At 38.9% G+C, this 21,869-nt stretch overlaps 1 protein-coding gene across 2 annotated transcripts in view; it reads left to right on the top strand.

Moving 5' to 3' along the window:
* SRBD1 (S1 RNA binding domain 1) overlaps positions 1 to 21,869 on the top strand; it is a 181,021-nt gene that overhangs the window by 102,368 nt on the left and 56,784 nt on the right. For both annotated transcript variants that reach the window (XM_037066637.1, XM_037066636.1), the window contains exon 16: positions 5,525 to 5,607. In XM_037066637.1, the coding sequence (XP_036922532.1) occupies positions 5,525 to 5,607 (83 nt within the window). The remainder of the gene's footprint in view (positions 1 to 5,524; positions 5,608 to 21,869) is intronic.

The following is a 21,869-nucleotide window of genomic DNA, read 5'->3' as shown; positions in this document are numbered from 1 at the left end:
AACGTGTAAGCAAATGACCTTCCTGGTATTACTACATTTCTACCGGTTTATCAGCTTACTGAAAACAGGGGTTGTTCTTTACATGCTTATACTCCCCTGTAATAAACACCATGCACATGAGAGGCATTGAAATGGATGGATAGTATAGTAGATAGATTGCATTAAAATATTTATTATGGTTTTCTGATGGAAGTGGAAGGTTGAGTGTTCCTGTTATTTCTTCACTCCCTTCTACAATCACAGGAACCTGATAGAATGCAGACTTAAACCCACTGGGACAAAGAGAGTGGGGGAGGAGATAACAGCAACGTTCGTTTTGAAGCTGGGAAGCAGATGGCTAAGAATAAGTCATCTAGCCAACTTGAGAAAGTTCAATACTAGGATAGCCTTGTTTAGAAAACAGAACTGACCTGGAAGAGATCACGGGAACCCCGTAAGTTTAGGAAATGTACCAAGCACCTTTAGAAGTATCTTGGGAGGGCAGAGGGGCCTAAAATAAGAGGATTGATCAAAAGTCTGTTCAAAAGTAATTAGACCGAGTTAAACATGGAATACTATACAGCCCAGCAATTCCATTACTAGGTACATACTCAAAAGAATTGAAAACAGGCACTCAGAGAATACCTGCGAATAGTGCTGTGTGACCATCTGTGTACAGTAGCCAAAAGCTGGAAACAACCCAAATGTCCATAGCAAATGAACGGATAAACAAATGTGGTATCTTCATATGATGGAATATTATTTTCAGCTATAAAAAAAGAATGAAGTACTGATATTGCTACACATGGACAAACTTTAAAAACATGTTAAGGGAAAAAAGCCAAACATCAAAATTCATATACTGTATGATTCCATTTATATGAAATGTCCAGAATAGGCAATACTATAGAGACAGAAAGGCAGGGACTGAGGAGATGGGAGAATGAAGGGCGACTTATTTTAATAGGTACAGTGTTTTCTTTTGGGGTGGTAAAAATGTTTGGGGGATGTGATAGAGGTGGTGGTTTGCACACTGTTTAAGTATATGTAACTGAATTAGCACCTTAAAATGATTAATCTTATGTTATGTGAATTGCACATCAATAGAACAAAACAGACCTCCCTTCCCACACATTTTGAGTAACTGTCCTTCCTTCGCCTTTGATGAAGACTAGAGATTTATTCTTTGGAGAGGGATGTGCATGTCTGTACACTGGAGGACATAGCTTATAAACGAGAGTGGGGATACCTACGGAAAACTAAGAGGGACTGAATAATTACTCACATGCTGTCGTACAGACCTTACAGCGAGCCAGATCTGCCTCGCAGGAGGTTAGGGGGTTCCAACCAGCACGAGAGAAAACTCCCGAAGAAACTGATCGGAGACACACAAAGCGATGGCCAGGCCACCCTGCAATGGAACCCACAGTTGGCAAACCTCGCCTTTGAGTGAAACCCTTGGAGTCAGCTTTCTAGTACTGTGCCCCTGGAGGACAATCACGGGTCACCTCTCGTGTGAGGAAAACTTACACTATTGAGGACAGACGCCAGAATATTCTGGAGCCGGGTAGGGAGAGTTGGTGGTGCTTGGAGGAAGTGTTGCTCTCGGGCGGCTGCATGTGGCTGTGCGCTGTGCAACCTGCCTCGGCGAGGGAGGCCGCTCGGTTGCTGTCTCCCACCCATTCTGGGCTCGCTCCCCTGCTTTATTGTCTGTAATGTAATTTTTCCTCTAATACTTAACTTTTTTGTTTCAATATCACTTATTAACTGTTCTTCATTGAATTTCATTACTGTTCAACAAATTATCATTTATTAGAAACTAAATTCTTCTGTGTACTCTGTGTCTTTCCATCGGTCTGTGAGTCCGCCACAATGCAGACTCTGAATTACTGTGGCTTGTAAGATGACTTGCTATAATTTTTTAAATTGCACTTTGCCTAGCATTTCTGTTTTTTCATATAAACTTGAGCAGTTTAATTCATATTTTTACAACCCTATAGAAACACACTAACATTTTGTTAAGTTTATACCTTCTTTCAGGTTCTGGACATTTTAATTTTCTTATTCACAGACAATACACACACAGTGTACAGATTCTCCTCCATGATATTTTTTTGTTGACTGTTGAAGACATACGGTGGAGTGTCAGTTTTTACCCGGGTGTCTTGAAACCAGCCGACTGATTGAAATCTTTTCAGTTTTGATACTGTTTTTAAATGACTTGCTTGGGTTTTCTGGGTGGACAGGCATCACCTACAAATAATAATCTAGTTTCTGTCTTTTCAGTAGTTATACCTTTTTTCTTTTCTCGTCCAATTGCATTGACTAGAGTTTCCTGAACAGTGGGAAATAGTAGCAGTAATGGGAGAAATATTGATGTTATATGTGGGCAAAATAGTATTTGCCATACATTTGGACATAATTGCATTTAAAAAGTGTATAACAGCTTCACTGAGATGCAATTTACACAGAATACAATTTACCCTTTTAAAGCACATGTCCTTGTATTTTTGGTATATTGTACAACCATCACCACTTCCCAATTTTAGAATATTTCATCACCCCAAACAGAAACCCCGTATTCATTATTCATCACTCCCCCTTTCTTCCTCTCTCCATCCCCTAACACTTAGTAGGTCAACACTAAGCCACTTTCTTTCTATATTAATTTGCCTATTCCAGACATTCCACATAAGTGGGATCATTACAATATGTGGTCTTTCAGTTGCATAATGTTTCCAGGGTTCACTCATGCTGCAGCGTGCATCAACACCTCATTCCTTTTTTTATGGCCAAATAACTTTCCATTGCACTAGGTGTACCACGTTTTGTTCATGCATTGGTCAGTTGATGCATATTTGGGTCGTTTTCATTTTTGACCAGTATGAATAATGCCACTATAAGCATTTATATACAAGATTTTATGTGGACATGTTTTCATTTCTCTTGAGTGTATAGCTAAGAGTAAAAATCTGGGGACATGCGGTAACTCTGTGTTTAACATTTTCCAGAAGTTTTTAACTCTGTTTTTAACTTCTGTTACTATGTTTTCTTTCCTCGCCATTCATTTCTGCCTCTTTTAACATTTTCTTATTTTCTATCACAAAATGTGAATGTGCCCCCAAGTTTTGGGTAATAACTCTCTCTCTTTATTTTTTTCTTTAAAAAACACTTTTTTATTTATCTTTAGAGGGGAAGGGAAGGAGAGAGGGAGAGAAATATCAATGTATGGTTGCCTCTCGTGCATCCCCTGCTGGGACCTGGCCTGCAACCCAGGCATGTGCCCTGACTGGGAATCGAACCACGACCCTTTGGTTCACAGGCCCGCACTCAATCCACTGAGCTACTCCAGCCAGGGCTCTCTTTATTTTCTTTATCACAAATCTATTAAAGTCCCTCTGCCTGAACCACCTGTCTCTTACTTTGAGGAATCTGCCATCAGCCTGATCATTCTCAACCCATGGGTGTGCATTATTAGTCTATTACATATCTCTTTTCTTGGTTGTTCCATAGCAGGAAGACAGCGCCATATTCTCTCCAAAGCCTGGACACGCTACTTTTTGGGTTTTGCTTTTAGACAATGTGCATCTCCCTCTGTCCCTCTTCTTGCCTCCCATCTCCTCCCGGCTTGGGTTTGATGCCATATGGAGGGAACAGAATCTGAAAGGGAAATACCAGTTCTAGAAATACTAGGATTGATGCTGAGGTTGGGGATATTGTAACCCCAGAGGCTCTTAGGACTTACTCTAGAGTTAATGTCACCTAGAAACCGTAATTTCCAATCTGCTGTTGCTGCACTTAGCAATATTAGGATGAATGAAGGAGACACCAGCAGTGAATCAGTTTGAAGGGAACCAGGTAGAAAATAGTTTAAAATCCCTTTGTATTTTAGAAATTTTAAAATATGGGAATCTACCCACATTTATCAAATTATGCAATTGCTCTACCCAATTTCTAAGTTTAGGTTTTCATGATGTGGGTTTTCCTGAAGGGGTTGATTTCAGAGATTTACCTACTATTGATATCCTTTTATTGAATTTCTGATACTCTCTTCCTACACAGTGAATGTTCTGATACCTGTATCCTTAACTTGGTTTACCATATGGGTTGTTGCTGTTTTTAAATCAGCGATGCATTTTGGTAATATATGTGTTTGAATTCAGTGATTCTTACTGCATTGTATATAGATAAAGGCTAGAATAAAGAAATAACATTTGCTTTTAGAGAATGTTCAATGTTTCTGGTGGCATTTCTTTTCAATGTGTAATTATAAATGTGCTTATAGAATAATCTATTTTTCCTTAACTTTCATAGCTTAACCCTTTGTGAGGCTGGATAAGAAAAGTGTATGTGCCAGCCTTGGAATCCCAGTCTCTTCTGTGGGAGAAATAGATTGTACGACAACAGATTATTGCTCCCTAAGCTTGCTTTGTGAGCTGCCATTGTCACAGTATGCCAGAAGTATCAGTAAAAGATATGAAAAAGACTTGAATGCCTGTGCAGTGAACTTGATGTTTACAGTAGGTCTTATCTCTTAGGAGGTGGAGTGGAAATCAGGGATGGCAGAGTCTGGTAATCCCTGGTAAGAGGTGGCTTCTGTTGCCAGACCTGGACCGTTTAACGTGAAACCAGGCCTGGGGTTTCCTTTGGTGGTCTCAGCGTTTCACTTAATGAATTTACATAAGAGCTTTTCTTATGTAAGTCTCAATATAACCATGTTACTTGGGGAAAAAATCTGCCTTTAGAAGTATCCTTAAGATTCATATTACATTTCTTTTCTCTACTAAATCTCTTAAAAGATAAATTTGTTATGAAATTTTCTTACCAAGTGGTAAGAAAAATGGCAATAAATGAAGACCAAGTAAAATGACACAGGTAATGGAATGTTTGAAGTTAACTTTCAAGTCTCTTGAACAGGAATTGTGATGGTCAGGAAAGAGGTGTGAATAGGAGTGTGTGTGTGTGTGTGTGTGTGTGTGTGTGTGTGTGTTTGCGGACAAGCCATTGTGACTCAGATTGCTTCACAGGGTAGTCTTACAATTATGTTCAGGGCAATCCAGGTACGTTCACTGGCCAGCTGACTCTGTCTCTGGTTGCAGTGAGATGTGATTTCATCATTTGTTCATCATGATCAGGATCCAGTTCTAATAAGCACGTTTGCCATACAAATGCATGTCACATGTACAGTAATGCAGGGGTGTTTCAAAGTAAAACACATATGTGCTTGTTCTTTAAAGTGTGAGGTGCTCTACTATTCCGTATTTGTATTGAAAGAATGAACAGGTGATTGTGTAAGTGTAGCAACTAAGTGTTTTATTTATTTTTTTCAAATGTATACCCCTTTACTCTATTTGTGCTCAGGATTGCCTCTGGTTTCTGGTAGCATAATCAGTCCTGAAATTTTACATTCAAATTGTTGGTCTTTTTGGGAGGGGATACAGAGGGGTGGAATTAAGTGTTTGCATAATGAGGAACTAATGTAAGTAATTATCTGGATACTCTTTTTACATTAAGGTGTACTTGTTTTCTGATTCTCTTTTTTCAGTTTCCATAGCAAGGCGTGTACAAGATCCATTAGCTGAGCTGGTGAAAATCGAGCCAAAACACATTGGAGTTGGAATGTATCAGGTAAAGCGGTGTGGGTCATTTGACTTACGAAATCCATCAATCCAAAGAGCAGTACTTCAGTTGGCATAGGGGAAAGAGTTCCAGTTTTCAAAGGTTTTACATTTGTGGGAGGGTAATAGGAGTTAGAAGTCAATGGGGAAGGAAGGATTTTTTTTTTTCTGGTGTTTATGGTTCTGGTCCAAACTTAGCATTGACTGTAGTCAGATTTACAGGCTATTAAAACATTAGATCTGACTAGTAGCTTCATTTGGAGAGCCTCTCCTTCTAATGTGATAAAATTGAAGGAGCTAATGGGACAAGGTTGGCTCTTGGTGTAAACCAGTATGAACTACTGATCTTTATTGATCCTTCAGGAAAAAGCCTTTAGTACCTACTGTGACTTTTTTTCTCTGCTTCCCATTTCTATTTAATTACCATATTTAATTTTGGGGCATTACCCAGTGTGCACTGAAAGCTGCATTTGTCGCTGCCGTGTAGTAGTGATGGCGGTTATATTGCTTCTCGTTGTTGTTTTATTTTCGATTCTTGAGCCTGTGATCATCGGGCAGTTGAGGACAGCACCGAATCTCGGCAGAGTGAGTCTGTAGTTGTCTCCCGAAACCTTGAGTTGAATTGTTTCCCTCTTTGAAGAAAGTCCTTCTTAAACCTGGAATAGAATATTATCCTCTGTATAATCTTTGTGGAATTTCAATGAGAGTCGCTGCACTTTCTTAAAGAACTATTACATTAGGTCACGGACTCTGTGACCACTAGAAATGGGAGAGATCTTCAAAATCAGACAACTCTACCCCCTCCCTTGACAGAAGAAGAAGCAGCATCCTAGAGTAGTTAGGGTTTTACCCACGACCACACTGGCAAAGCCTGGGGTAACCTGTCATATTGGGATTTAACTGGGAGTCTTCCCATCTCATAGCAAGTGGGAGGCATCCAGAGCTTTAACTGGACTTGTTCCTTTGAGAAATGTAGTTACTGAACAGACTGATCTAGCTGCAGACACAAATACCTATAATCTGAAGAATACAACAATAGCAGTTTTATGACATAGGCATTATAGTCAAGAGGAATTACAGTTATTAATTCAAGAGGAAGTCATGGCATACCTCAGCAAGGCAGTGGAACACAAAAAAAGGAAAGTCGCATTTACAGAGCCCAGGCCGGCCATTGAGCTATTGGCCTCAAAGAAGTCTTGAAGTAAATAGCAAAGATCTAGTTTCCAGATTTGGGTTCAGAGATAGTGTTTAACAGGACAAAGTTTGGACTTGATTCCAACATCAGTGAGAAGTAATAGAAATTTTCAAGCAGGGGGATGACAGGGTCAGATTTGTGTTTTTAGGCATTGACTCTGCTACTCTGGAGAGAATCATTGAGAGGGGAAGATGAGAAGCAGTAGGAATAGGCTGGGGGCTGTTATATAGCCCAGATGACAGATGACGGTGGTTTGGACAGAGTTAATGGCAGTAGAATTGGAAAGAAGTGAAATCTTTTGTAGGTCTTACTTGGCAATCACTGAGGGAAAGCGGTTGCTAAGAGTTTGCTCCCAGGCTCCTGGTATGTGGATGATGCCTGAGTAGACAGATTTGGTAAGAAAAAGATCAGTGGTTCTGTTTTGGACATGTTACATTTGAGATGCCTGCAAGAAATCCAAGAAATGGTGTGAAATAGGAGTTGGATATGCAAGTATCAGATTTAGAGAAATAGCCACGTTAACACTGGAGTACAGACTAGTTAGCAAATAATAACACCGAGAAAGGGATCGAGACAACAGGCTGAGTTCCTGATGTTCTGCAGCTGCATCGCTGCCACCATCGGCATATCCATAACTCCAACCCCGTAAGGAAAGATGGACATGTATGTCTGTTCCTATATAGAGCCACATGTGTATGAATAAATTGAGGATAGCCTAGTAAGACAAGAAAGCTCCCCACTGGTTGATGGAAATTTTAGGAATTCCTGAAAGATACTAAGTGTGAGGAATCACATCCATGGGAAAGTAAAGCCTGGTGGACCACACCTCAAAATCCATTGATCCGTAGAGTTCTGTATGCCTGTGGTAGCCCCTCCCTCGGTACGCTGTGAATCCAAGCCAAAGTACTGAGTGTAACACGGAGGCCACGGAGGCTGGGGGATCCTCAAGTAGCCTTGGATTGTCAGGAAGCCTGATCCTGGCAAGATGCACTCCTGACCCGTACTGACATCTGGCATCACATTCCACATTTCCCATGTTATCGCTTCGAGCCAATGATGGTAAACAGAAACTGCACACACAGCAAATTAGGATCTCTGAAACTATCTCGTTGCCAAGAACCACTAAACACTTGAGGAAAACTTAGGACAGAAAATGAGACATCGAACTTAATAAGCAAAAAATAACACCCAGAGAAACAACAAATAGGCAACAGACTTTGAAATAAGTAAAATTAATAGTCGCAGAGGGACAAGAGAGGTGACTGCATTTGTAAAACAAACAGGGGATTGAGTGAAATTGGACCAACCTCAGGATTTAAACATATGATTGTCAAGGTTCTAATACCCCACATAAACAGGATAAGGAGAATGGACACAACTAAACAAATTAATGAATTGGAAGACTGAGCTAAGAGATTTTTTGGAATGCAGTCTTATACTGAACAAGATGGAAAGCGTAAACAAAATGTCTTAAGATGCAGAGGACATTCTAAAGCATTAACATTCATGTGATAGAAGATCAAATAAATAAAGAGAAAGGAAGAGAATAAAGAGAATTACAGTCACAGAAATAATAGGAGAAAATTTCTCCAAACTGAAGATAGACAAGTCTTTTGAAAAGGCCTAATGAGCACTGAATAAAAGAACAAAAGATCTACACTAAAATGTCTACTTACAAGATTTCAGAATTCTAGTAATAAAGACAAACTGACTACAAGCTCCCAGAAAGCAAACACAGCTTATCTGCAACAGAAAGGATTAGGGTGACATCAGTCCTGTTATTGGTAAAAACAAGTGGTAGAAGATAGAAATGCAGTGTTTTGAAGTGTGGGAAAAATTATTTTGAACCCATAATTCAATATTCAGACCAAACAGCAATTCGGTGTGAGAGGAAAATAAAAGCATTTTTGGACCTGTAGTGATTCGCCTTCTCTGATTGTTACAGATCTTTTTAAAAGTATTACTTATGGAACTACTCTTACCACAAAGTCGGGGGGATCCCCAGCAGAAGGGGCAGGCATGTGGCAGAACCAGTACTGAAGTTAACGCAACAGCACAGAGCTCTACAAGACTCACAAATACAGTAAAATATATATGGAGTCTCAGAGTTTGTTTTGTTTGATCTGTAATGTTAACCTTTAAATATATCAGACTAGGTCAGATCAGCTCAACATGGGAGGGTGGAAGGAAAAGACACGCTGAAGGATTAGGGTTTTCTTTTTTCAAGAAAAGGGTTTGCATATAGATTCTGTATCTCTGTAACTTGTTAGAAAAACATAATCTGGAATATGTGAATAATAACCACAAATAAAATATTCAGTATAAGTCATGAGAATAAAAAACAAAAAGTTTATTTTTCTAACCAAAGGCAGAGAAAACAAGTATAGGAAATAAAATGTATGATGACAGGAATAAGTTTAAGTAATAGGTATAGGTGAATGGGTTAAAATTCCCCTATTGACGGAATCTAAGATTTTTCTTAAAAAAGATTTGATTTATTTATTTTTAGAGAGTGAGGAAGGAAGGGAGAAAGAGGGAGAGACAAATATTGATTGGTTGCCTCTTTTGTGTGATCCAGCTGCAACCCAGGCGTGTGCTGGACCGGGGATCAAACCAGTGCCCTTCCGCTTTGCAGGATGACTCCAGTCAACTGAGCCGCACTGGTCAGCTTTAGAACCTCAGATGGAAAAAAATTAACGTAGCACCAAGGTGTATATGTTCAATAGATACTTCTAAAGAAAAAGGCAACCTTGATATTAGAAATAAGACAAATACTCTACATGAATGAAAAGGAAGTCATAGCAATTTAATTAGCTGAAATTGAATTTAAGGCAAAGTGCATTAAACAGGTTGAAGAGGGATATTTGAGATTATATAGCAGATATAGTCTTCCATGAAGATGTGATTACCCTGGGCATTGCATGTTACCTAATATAGCTTTAAAAATATGTGGTATTAAAAACTTCTAAAAATTAGAGCTGGAGGCAAATTTGCTTTTTTTGTCGGAGTCTTAATAGATTATTGTATAGTAACACATGCATTTAAAAAATAGCTTTAAGTGAGATATAATAACATTGTACATGTACATACATACATAAATTTACCCATTTAAAGAGTACAAGTCAGTGATTTTTAGTTTATTCATAGAGTTGTGAAACTATTACCACTAATTTTTAACACTTTTATCGCCCCCAAAAGAAACCGTTAGCAGTCACTCGCCGTGAGCCCTCTTTCCCCGCCCTAAGCAACTACCGGTCTACTTCCTGTTTCTGTAGGGCATCTCCTCTGGGTATTTTACATAAAAGGAATCATAGAGTATGTGGCCTTTAATGACTGGCTTCTTTTCATTTAGTATGTTCTTTTGCTGTAGTATGTATGAAAACTCTATTCCTTTTTATGGGCAAATAGTATTCCATTGTCTGTATGGACCACATTTTGTTTATCCACTTACCAGCTGGGTTATTTTCCGTTTTTGGCTATTGTGAGTAATGCTGCTGCAGATATTTGTATAGAAGTCTCTGTGATGTATGTTTCCATCTCTCTTGGATATACACCTCAGAGTAGGGTTGCTGGGGTAATTTAACTCAGAAATGTAAAGTCAGGTGATGAACTAGGGACACGATTTGCTAAACATGTGTATGTACATATGATAACTACATATATTATTAATAAGCTTTGGGTGTTTTCTCATTTGTACACATTTATATGTGGGTATACATAAAATATTTACATAAAGTATAGTGAGGACAAAGTAGGTTTATATTTGTTTATGTGGAAAATTATAGTCATAACCTGCATGTCTTTCCATTGGAACAACTGTAAACCTGCTTTAGCCCACCACCACCCCCATATTCAAAGAGCCTCTACATACCATTCACCATAGACAAAGTATGAATTTTTCTCTTTATCAAAGAAACCCAAATTAAACAGGGAATATTATATTAATCTAACAATTAAGTTGTAGTAAGATTATAAACATCTGTGCAAGTGAGAAGGATGCAGTGAAATGAGCATTCACGTATATTGCTAATGGAAGTGCAAATGGTTATTTTTAGGAAATAGTCAGTACCTACCAAGATGTACTTAAAAAAATGCATTCATTAAACCTGGTAGTTCTCTTCCAAGGCAGTAATAAGAACTGCCGATAGGATTCGTATACAAGTTTGCTATCCTACCAAAATATTGGAAGCAGCTACAATAGAAAAATAGTTAAATGAGTGATGGTATATCCATCTGTTGAAATACTATACAACCATTAAAAAGGCAGGCTTGGAGAGGATTCACAACGTGAGAAATTACTCTCGATGTAATATTTTCAAACGTGATAAAATTATTGATACATAATCAAACCAGTTTATGTTTTAAAAGTCTAGATATGCATTTACACTGAAGAAAAAGTGTCTGGCCAGTGACTGATACTTATATCTTTGTGGGTGTGATTAGGCATTTTTATTTTCTTCTTTTTTCAGACTTTCTACAGTAAATGTGTATGAATACATTTTGTGGTAAAATATATATCCACTTTCAAATCCCTGCCAATGGGCCACTTAATTTTAAGCTTTGATAGACTTCCAATGCAACCAGAGTGGGACTGAGTTTCTGTTCAGTTGAGACTTCTACATGCTTTTAGTATAAAATGAATATGTATTCATTATGTGTATATGAATTCTGAAGCTGGACAAACATTGCTAATTTTAAAAATGAAAGCTGTTCAAAGAAAGAATGTTAAAGAGATGAAATAATAGAAGCTATGATATTATTCCAATAGAAACTAAAATACTTTTGGTTTAATAACAGCTCAAATGCTAAAGACTGAACTCCAGTCCTCATCTCAGAAATGGAGAGAGCTGATTTTAAAAACACATGCCTGTCATTATTCCTGGAGAGGGGCAGCCAGTGCGGTTGAATGACAGCATATCCCTAACTGACCCCTATAGACTTCGCTGGAAAGCGGCTTGGTGTTACTCCCAAGAAAACACCGCAGGGTGAGAGCAGGGTGATGCAGGGCTGGCTCTGTGGCGTTCTCTGGGACGTGGGGGGAGGTGGTTTAGCTTGGCCTTGACACAGCCTGAGAGCACAACTGAAGTAAGGTGGATTTACTTGCTGCTTGTTCCTTCTTTGGACCATTTTTCGTTAGGTACTTTCATGCTCATTAACGCCTCTGTTTATTAATGAGTGTGCATAGGAAAGTAGAGAAGACAGAACAGTTCTATTTCGTCCTTTTGCACCTCTCCCTTAAATCATTTGATGGTGTTAGAGAATGAAATGGTTTTCCAAAGGGAGGTTTTGGAACCCTTAGTGGATTTTCTATATCCAGGCCATCTTTGTTCCTCGTTATTTTGGATAATGAGGAGTTGCTGGAAAAGGATAATCATCTTCCCAGCTGAAATTTTTCATGGTAAAACCTTAAAGGTGGGAATTTGCATTTCAATTCTCTGCCTCCTGTGTGGGATCTGTTCTGGGTAAGAACAAAACCAGCTCTTCAGTGGTGACATTACTCTGTGAAAAACCATTTTATAACTGTAGTTACATGTAGGGATTATAAAGTGCAGTTTTAGTTTAGGATTGTAAATGGTTAATAAGGGGTCTCATTTGCCCTGTATTATTTGTCCAAATTCTTTTAAACATTTTAATCCTTTAATCATTTGGTATTGTCCAGTGGGATATGGAAAAGAGTTTGCCCCATGGGTGTTCACTCAGATGACTTTGGACTGGATTTTTGCCCCTATACTGAAGCAATATTGTGAAATAATAAAACACGTAGAATTGTTCTAAAGGTGAAGCATAGAATTGTTGTAAAAATCAACCATTGTTCACACCAAGGTAGATGAGTACCTTGCCAAAATGTTTTTACAACCTTTTCCCTTACTGGTAAGTCCCAGGATATCATTTGTACCCAAATCTCTGCTTTTCTGGGTATTATGAATGAAATTCAAACTTATTAGCCTTGCTATTCAGGTAATTCACTCATGATCATAACTGATCTGTTTCCATATCTGAACAAAAACAAGTTTTTGACCTTTATTGAGAATATGAACTAAACTCATGTATTAAAATTTGCTAGTTATTTTTTAAACTTAAAGTTTTAAAATTTCTATTCCGAGTATTTTTTCATTTCCAGATGAATTAAGCTTCTTTCATCAAAGTGTTAACTTAAGTTTTCTCAGGTTCTTAGAAATCACTGACAGTGTCACAAGCCATATATCTATCTATATGTGTACACACACTCTTATTGTAACCATTACTCATCCTTAAAGAAATGTGAAATATGTGATTTGAAGAAACTTTTACCAATAATACTTTAAATTACTAACAATGAAATACCTAATGTCCTTTATCCTTTCCTTGCTTATTCTTTGTGTTAGGATTTCTAAGATCTTAAGGTATTCTCACAGTGTTTAAAACGTAATTATCGTGGGTGATTGGGAGTAAACTAGACCTGACATTGAAAGCACTACCATAAAGGAAGACATAAATTCTAGTGGTTTAGAATAGAAAACATCCTTGAGTCAGAAAACAGTATATATAAAATCCATAGACGGGAAAAAGTATTTTCAACACTTAGAGCCTATAAAGGATAAAGAATACATAAAGGTCTCCTAAAATCAAAAGAAAAAAAAAGACAATTCACCAGAAAAATAGACAAGGGATGTGAACAGGCAATTGACAGAAGACATATGCAACAAAAGTATAGATATGAAAAAAATGATCATTCTCACTAGTAATTGTGGAAATGCAAACTGGAGCCGTAATGGGAAACCTTTGAGGTTGCCAAAACTTAATCTGACATTTCGGATATTAGCAACCATGTGAGCACTGGGAACTTTGTACACACTTCTAGGCATATAGTAAACTGGTGCCGCCTCCTGGAAGGGCAGTTGCAAGTCAGTCCAATTGGCAGTGGTGATTCTCTCATCAAATCGACAGGTCTGCTGCCAGATACACATGGCAGGGTTGAAGAATCCCCTCACAGGTGCACTAGACGGGATGTCAAAGAAATCTATTGAAGTGTTATTTATCGTAGTAAAAATGTGGAAGTAGTATGTCCATCATATGGAAAACAGAAAATAAACTAGTATGCTCAGGTAGTGGGATATTGTATGGGAGTGAAAATAATCCCATTGGAGCTACATATATTCATATGGATAAACCTCATAGCATATAATATTAAGAGAGAAAGCATGTTGTGTGTATAGTATTACATGGTTGGTATAAAAATTTTAAATAAGAAAAATAATACTACCTACTATTTATGAATTCCAACATATGTTGTAAGAACAAAGAAATAATCAATAGAGTTTAAGATAGTGGTTACCTTGGGTGGAGCATAGAATGGGAACTGGGAGGGGTATACCAGGAGTTTCAACTATATAGTACTTTACTTCTTAACTTGTCTGGTGGGTGTACGGGGTCAGAGAGGGAACAGGGGTGCTTGCTCTGCTCTGTCTTGGATTTCAGTCCTTTGTGCTGTTTCCCACAAGCAAATTGGGCCCTTCTGGTGCTGGTTCCCAGGTGGATGGGCTTGTGTACGTTCTAGGACCCTGTGGGTCTCTCCAGTGAACTCTTCTGTGAGGCTGGGAGTCTTTCCCGGCACCTCAGCCCCCACAGGTGTTTTCAATCGGTGCTTTTAGGCTCCATTTCCTGGCGCTGGGGCCTTGGGCTGTGCAGTCTGTCTCCCTGCCCGTTTTCGCCTGGTTTATCTGCACGTGAATGTGTGACCTCGGTCAGCCAATCGCCTTGTGCATCTCACTGAGTTTGCTCATTTTCTTCCTACGCCTGGGGTCTGCTAACCACCGCCTTTTCCTGCTGGGACCCCTCTCCACTGGCTGCTGACTCTGCCCCTCTTACTGGTCTGGATGAATGGTTTTCGGACTTCCATACAGTTAAATCATTTCTGTCAGTTTTGGGTGCTTTTTTGTTTCTGAATTTTTGTTGTCCTTAATTTTGGTTGTGCAGGGACGCACAATGTGTCTACCTACGCCTCCATCTTGGCCAGAAGTCGGAAGTTCTTAATAATTTTATCTTTGTCACCAACCCCTAAGGAAGTTTTTGGTATACTGGTTAAGAGTAATACTGGTTGTGTGTAGATGGATAGTCTATAGACTAAAAATAGTGGAATAAGATTATTCCAAAAGTTTTAATTCTGGCATTAAAACAAATATAACTTTCTGTTTTAATGAATATTTGTACGTAATTATGTGTGGATAATTGGCATTTCAAGAGAGAATCTTGGATGTAATTCTTTAATCAGTGCAATAAACTACTGTAATGTAATAATGTTCACATTAGAAAGAATTGTTGAAAACTCAAGTATAAGATTGTGCTAGATAATAATAGTGTCAGGGAAGAGAAATAAAATGTGTAAATATTAGGAGGGCCTTCTGCGAATGTACAAACTGTATTCTGAATGACTGATGTCTGCTATTGTTCAGAAATGCTGATTGTCATCCTTTTATATGTGTGTGTTGGGGGGTGGGTGTTGATCATCATCTTTAAGAATAGCACAGTTAATTTAATTACTTTAAAGATTACAGTATGTTTTAAATTCAAAGGAAAGTTATCATCATTGTCATAGTGACAAGTATGAGTAAAATGTATGATATGGTAGAAAGGACTGTGAGGTCTATAGAATTTAGGTAAGAAATAAACCCAGCCTGCAAAGTGGCCTCCTTCAGTTTTGATGGGAGTTCTCTTGTGGCGCCTCCCTCCACCAGTCTGCCTCGTGCGTGTGTGGTCGTGTTGCTGTGTCTGTCTCTCTGGTGACCCTGGAGAAAATTCTAAGGGGGCACGTGTTTAGAGGAGAAATTGATAAGAGATTTTTTTCTGGGTTATTTTCAATAATTTTAAATATCATTAGAGATGAGAAAAGTATAGAATGAAGTTTATCAGTTTCATAGAAAGAAATGTGTGTGTTATCTCTTCGAACAACTGACTTTAGGAGACATCTCTGGTTTGGGTGAGGTAGTAAGCTACTTGGCTGCCTTCCTTCTACACTTTTGACTCTGGTGATATATTTCTTTTAATAATCCAGATCAGGCTACCCAAGCTGTTTATTGTATAATATTATTTAAAAAGATGTATTTTCTTTTAAAATATATAATTGAAAGGGAGAATTTTCTCCTGACCTATACAAGGCTTTTGTTTCATTATTTGGGAATGAATGGGGCCAGAGGGTATGCGTGCACCGGGTTTTGTTGGAGAGGGACTTGCAAAGGCCTTTTGAGGTATGATGTGCAAGTGAGCGTTTTCAAGTCTCAGAGGTGTGATTATGTCATAACAGCCATAACCTCTGGGCTTGCTTTATTACTTTTATTAAAACAAATCTGTATAGGGGTGCTATGTATATTTTGGTGATGAAGGAAATGAGGTGGTTAATTTATTATGTGAACAGCACTTTCAACTAACCACAGCGTGATTCACTGAGAGAGCGGTGGAAAAGCCTAGCTCTGTAGAAATGACTGCTTTTTGATTTGTGGGCCTTAACTTTCAACACCAGAGCATGAAGTTTATCTACAAAATGATTTCTTTTTTTTCCCCCTGTACTAATGTTTTTGTCCAGTTTTAAACTTGGAATTTTCCCCTCCATTTTATTTTGGGCATTTACTGAATATGAAAGATCTAAAGTCCTTGGCAGCAAGTTAAGGAAGAAAGAAAAGGAGGCGGGTGGGAATTCATGTGTTAGGGCATTAGGGAAGTGGGAACATCGCTATGGTTTTCAAGCAGCCCACACATACCTCGGAGGAGGACACCATAAAATAAATCAACATACCAACCCTTAACAAATGAGGATAACCACCTGGTATCAGAGACGAGTTACGGAAATTATGGCACCTGCAGCTCTTCCCTTTTGTAGGATGCGTTTATAAACAGATGCTGTGGTGGAAAAGAAATCTCCTGCAGACTGCTCTCTGCTGATTGCTTGGAGGTGGGGGTCGGTTCTGAGAGGAGGTGAGGGTGTGATGCCCCACAGAAGTCCACACACTGTGGAGTGGAATCAAAGAAGATCCGTCCGTCTCATGAGTTCTCAGGGCACAAAGCACTTGTTGTATACCCATAAACAGCCATCAAAGACCCATAAAAATGTTGTTTTCTCTGGAGTTGTGCCATTTCCAGCATCATCTGGTAATGCGAGCCTGCCTAGAGAGAGTGGAAAATAGGTCATCTTTCAGGCATAGTTTTGAAAGACCCCTTCATTTTTCAGATGCCCCAAATATCATCTGTTTACAAACAGAAAGACTCAGAAACCAGGCAGGCATTCCCCGATAAGAATCCTTTAAAGCATTTTATATCTGGAATATTACAGGTTTCCGTAATAATAAGGATGACAGTCTGCTTTATAGTTTATCTCTTCTTTGGAGTAAATACCACATTTCTCTTAACAGCCCTAAATTTGCTTTAAGGATTACGTCATTACCGCATAGCACTTCCCCAGAGAGCTGGCGAAGGCCAGGAGAAACCTTATTTGTGTGGTGTAAAGACAGGGTAGAGGAGGGAGGTCCATGGCCATGGTTCCTGTAAACGGGGTGGGTCAATGGCACGCCTGGCTAAGTTGCTACTCCGTCGTCATGAGCAGTCGGTCCTGGTGAGAATGTGTCCTCTTTGAGATGGCTTCAGCCATTGGTGACTAGTGACGATCATGCACAACCCAGACGGTGGTCAAAATTTAAATTTAAAAGGTATTGGATCGTCGGTGCGACACTGGTTGAGCCTTTCAAACTTCCAGGTATTCTCGCTGGTAGAACTGAACAATGATTTGGACATGTCCAAGAGACATTATGTTTGATATCATATAAGCCAGCATTTAATTTGTTGAAAGTGTCTTTGTCTTCATAATGGTTTGGTTATTTTTTAAAAGAATGAGATTTTGAAATTATTATTGGGAATTGGCTTTAAAAAGTCTATTATACTTCCTCCCCTCCTACATGCCCGTCTGAAACCAACATAAAGCATGAACAGTTTTAAAAGCGTGGATTATGGAGAACCTTGCATCCAAATGTGCCCTCCATTCTTCTCCACCTTCCTTACCATTTTCTCCTGCTGTGTGCTCTTTGCTGTGTGCCACTGGCCCCCTCATCTCCCTTCTAAGCCTCCTGCAAGCTGCTTGTTGAAGAGGTAGTGGTCCTGTGCCCCCTTACTCAGGGCCTCTTCCTTCGTACGGTCTGAGTACAACTGGGCATTGAAGAAAGTAATTCTACTCTTGTTTATGATTTGAAACCTGCTCAGATATGTGTTGACAAATTTAAGCAGCCTTATGAGTTTTTCGAAATACAAATTTATAGGCATGCTACCAGAGTAGCATTAACTAAACACAAACCCAGTGGCGGCAGCAGAATGCAGAAGGCATCCAGCACCCGCTGCTAGCTGGTAAGGGCGTGGATCTAAATAAAATGGAACAGGGTGATTGAGAGTGAATGGGATAGGAGATTCTTCTTGAAGAAGTCCTGACTTCATCATTAAGTTTGCAGAGAAATGTGCACTCCAGATGAAAACACTAGGTTAGTCGTACCTGTAGCTCCTAACTGTGCTCCCAGCAGTTGGGTAGTTAGGATTAAGGGTGTATTTAACCAGAACTCCCCTGAGCACTGAAGCTCCTCTATGGGTAGGGAACTGTTTTAACCTGAACTTGCTGAGGCAGTGTCACTGGCCCCTTCCTCACTTCAGTGCTGTTCAGTGAACAAGAACGGCCTCCGGGCCCAAATGGAGCTCTAGTTCTGACCATAGTTTAGTTGCACTTGCTGTGTGACCTTGGGAAGGTAATGTTGCTTCTTGATCTTTGTGCCTTGTTGGAAAATAAAACGTTATCTATATGCTTTCTGAAAGAGTGTTCAAAGGAAATTTATATATTTTACATGCTTATTTTTAAAGACATAAAAATGCCAAAGGTACAAATGTGAAAGTGAGTTTATTTCATGATGGGACCATCAAATAAACAGAGTCCATTTACTTTGGTGGGTTTTTATTTATTCCTGTTTTTTATTCAGATGCTAAGCTTATCAAGTATTCCGAAAATCATTTAATTTCAAGTTACAAGGGACTTGGGAAATCACTCAGTTCGTACCAGCAGGTATAAGGGTGTTCATCGCCTTCTAAAAGCCAGCGCGGAAGGAGCTGCGGGGAAAGCTTTCAGAACGGGGGATCGGCGTGGGGGCACTGCTGTGGTCGCAACCCAGGAATGAGGAAGCGGCCCGTGCCCGGCTGCCTCGGGACCGCGGTGACGGCAGGTCGTGGAGCACGGGAGAGACGGGCATTTGTAGTTGAATTGGAACACACACTTTCCCTTCTGTTATTATCTGCAGGAGTTTGTTGTAAGTCGATAGTGCTGTACTTGTTATCCTTGTATACCTGATTCTTCTGTTGTGGTTCGTACCTAATGTTTAAATTAACTCAGTATTTTGCAGAAGGGAGGGTGTTGGGGGTAGAATAGCTAAAAACAAACAACAGAAACCAGCTCCTCGGTTAGGATGCACGATTGAGTTGTGGGTTGTCAATATGAAACAGCTGTTTGTTTGTTGCAAGCCTGCCTCGCCTCTCCGGTGATCAAGCTGTTTCTCATCATATAATTAGCAGCTCTTTAGGATTTGAGCCGTGTTGTGGATTTAGAGCTAGTCATATGCAACATTTGCTGAAACGTCATAGTTTAGATAAAAAATTAGTGATTGCTCTGCAGCCATCCTACTGAAATATGAATGTGGGTTGTATTAAAAGAAAGATGTCTGAAGAGATTTCTGAAATTCGTTTCAAAGTGGAGAGACTGCAAGAGGCTGTTCTGTGTGTTTTCTGAGGGGGGCGTCAGTGGAACTCTTCCTGTCCTGCAGGCCCTGCTGCCAATCGGATAGTGTCCTGTGTTCTCCTTCCTTTCCCTCCTCCCCGGGGCCCCTTTCCGTCAGTGTCGTGAGGCAGCAGTGACATGGGCAGCAGGACAGATCTCATCCGGCGGGGCAGGATTTCCTTCTTGCATCCTTTTCCCCCGTCTTCTAAAACCCTGCTCTGAGGTCGAAGCCAAGAATGAAAGGAAATGGAGTTAGGTTTACGTTCTCCCAGAGTCCCAGGTGATGTTTCCGCCTTCTGGGTAGCTTTGCCCGGGGAAAGGAGCTCAGCGGGCCTCCTGCCCTAGAGGGAACCCATCTAGGACGTTAACAGACAGGCCCCTTTTCAGCCTGGGTTGTGCTCAGTAAGGTCTGTTTTGAAATCAGGGTAACCCTGTGTTTTAGAAAAACAAGTCAGAAAGGGGAGGTTTCTGTTGCTTCATTAAGTTTTCCTCTTCAAAATAGAGCAAAAACGTTTTCTAATTATGCTGAAGTCACAGCTTCTCCCGGGCTGGAAAAGACCCTCTCCTCAGTAAATCTCTTCCCAGCGCAGATACTTCAGAAAAGTTGCTTTGAAGACTACAGTGCCACGACTTTTATTTTCGTAAACTCCAGAGTAATGTTACAATTTTTCCTTCCTTTAATAAGTTTAAAATTATAGTGGAATTGAGAATATTTTTTAAAATTTTTAAAATTTTATCTCAAACCAGTACATAAATTAATAATTTTCTCTATGTAAATACACATTTTACGAGACAGAAGCATGGAAACAGTAAGTGCTTGTTTGGTGACAGACGGTGCAAGTAGGAAATGGAATACTTTAGAATTTGTAAAAATAAAATTTTGAGGGGAATATATATTTTGTATGCATTTAGTTTTTCCATTATTTGCATGTCTTCATACTATATCTTTCATATTATGTACTGCTTTCATACTATATCAGAAGTTCACGTCTACCTATTTCTAAAAGCATAAGTCAGAGAAATATTTTTACTTTAAGAGAACACGTCAAAAATGCTTGCTCTCTCACAGCCAAGTGATTCCAAGTGTCAGGGGATTTTACCGACAGTGATTTCACCAGGTGGCTAGTGACAGTATACTTAGCATTAGTGCTAGAATATGAACTGTTTTGATTTTGTGTTTGTTTTTTAATACACCAGGACAATGACATTTTACAAGGCTACTCTAAACTATTTAATTACAATTAGCATTAGAGCAAGATTTAATTCTTTATCTTAACACGGGAGCTATGCCATAAAGTTGGAATTCAAAATTAAAAGATTATGTTGGCTTATTGGACAGGTAGGACGTGAATGAGTATAAAGATGAATATTTTCATATATGAAGCTGTGCATGTGTTCTTAGGGCTCTGTTGGCCAAAAATCTGTTGCCTTAGGAGTATCCAGGTTCATAATTCAGTTGAATGTATCACAGATGGTCCGTTTTAGAAGCAGTTTACTATTTGGATGTCAGGAGAAGATAATTCCATTGTAATTTTAAGTACCTCATTCCCAAATCACTTAATGGTATATTTAATTTTAGCTGCCCCACATCCATGTGAGAAAAAATTATTGTTACAAATAAAAGATGTGCAAATCCTTACTCCAGCTACTTTTGGGGGGGCAGGGAGGAGATTTGGAGGGTATTACAGGATATTATTACAGTTTTCTGTTTGTTTCTCTGTGTTAGACTTTTCTGTTTGGGGAAACTTTCTCAAAACCTATGCTAAAAATTCATTATTATAGAACCATTAGAAATGCTGTTTTATTATCTAGTGATTAATATCCATAACCTTAATTTTGGAATCAGCTTCATAAATATGTACATTTTTCTATGTCAGTCATTGTCTAGAATTTCATTTTTGTTCTGCTTTCCATTACATACCATGAATTATATGAAATTAATTTAATCGCTACTACAAACAGAAATTAAATGTGCCCTAATCCAGAATTACGTTGTTTGCTTTTACAACTGTAAGTCATAAGTAATTAATTTTCCTTGGAAAATTAATTCACTTACCATTCCCAGTAGCATCATATGTTGACACAGGGTTATAGATAGTTTAATATTTTTCTTCAGCGTGCTGGCCTCAACTTTAGAAGACCTTAAATGAAAACAAATTAAATTTACTCAACTGTACATAATTTGGAGTTATTTAAAATAAGTGTTGTTGTTATTGCTATTATGCAGGTGATGACTCGAAAATTACATTCAGACTTTACAAAATCTCCATTAGTATATTAACAAGTCTGAAACAATATATTCTTAAAA

This window comes from Sturnira hondurensis, unplaced genomic scaffold (assembly GCF_014824575.4).
Source record: "Sturnira hondurensis isolate 20B ecotype Veracruz unplaced genomic scaffold, ASM1482457v3 Scaffold0016663, whole genome shotgun sequence".
In the NCBI taxonomy this organism is placed as follows: domain Eukaryota; kingdom Metazoa; phylum Chordata; class Mammalia; order Chiroptera; family Phyllostomidae; genus Sturnira; species Sturnira hondurensis.
The sequence above is the reverse complement of the archived record's forward strand: the minus strand, read 5'-3'. Positions and strand labels throughout refer to the sequence as shown.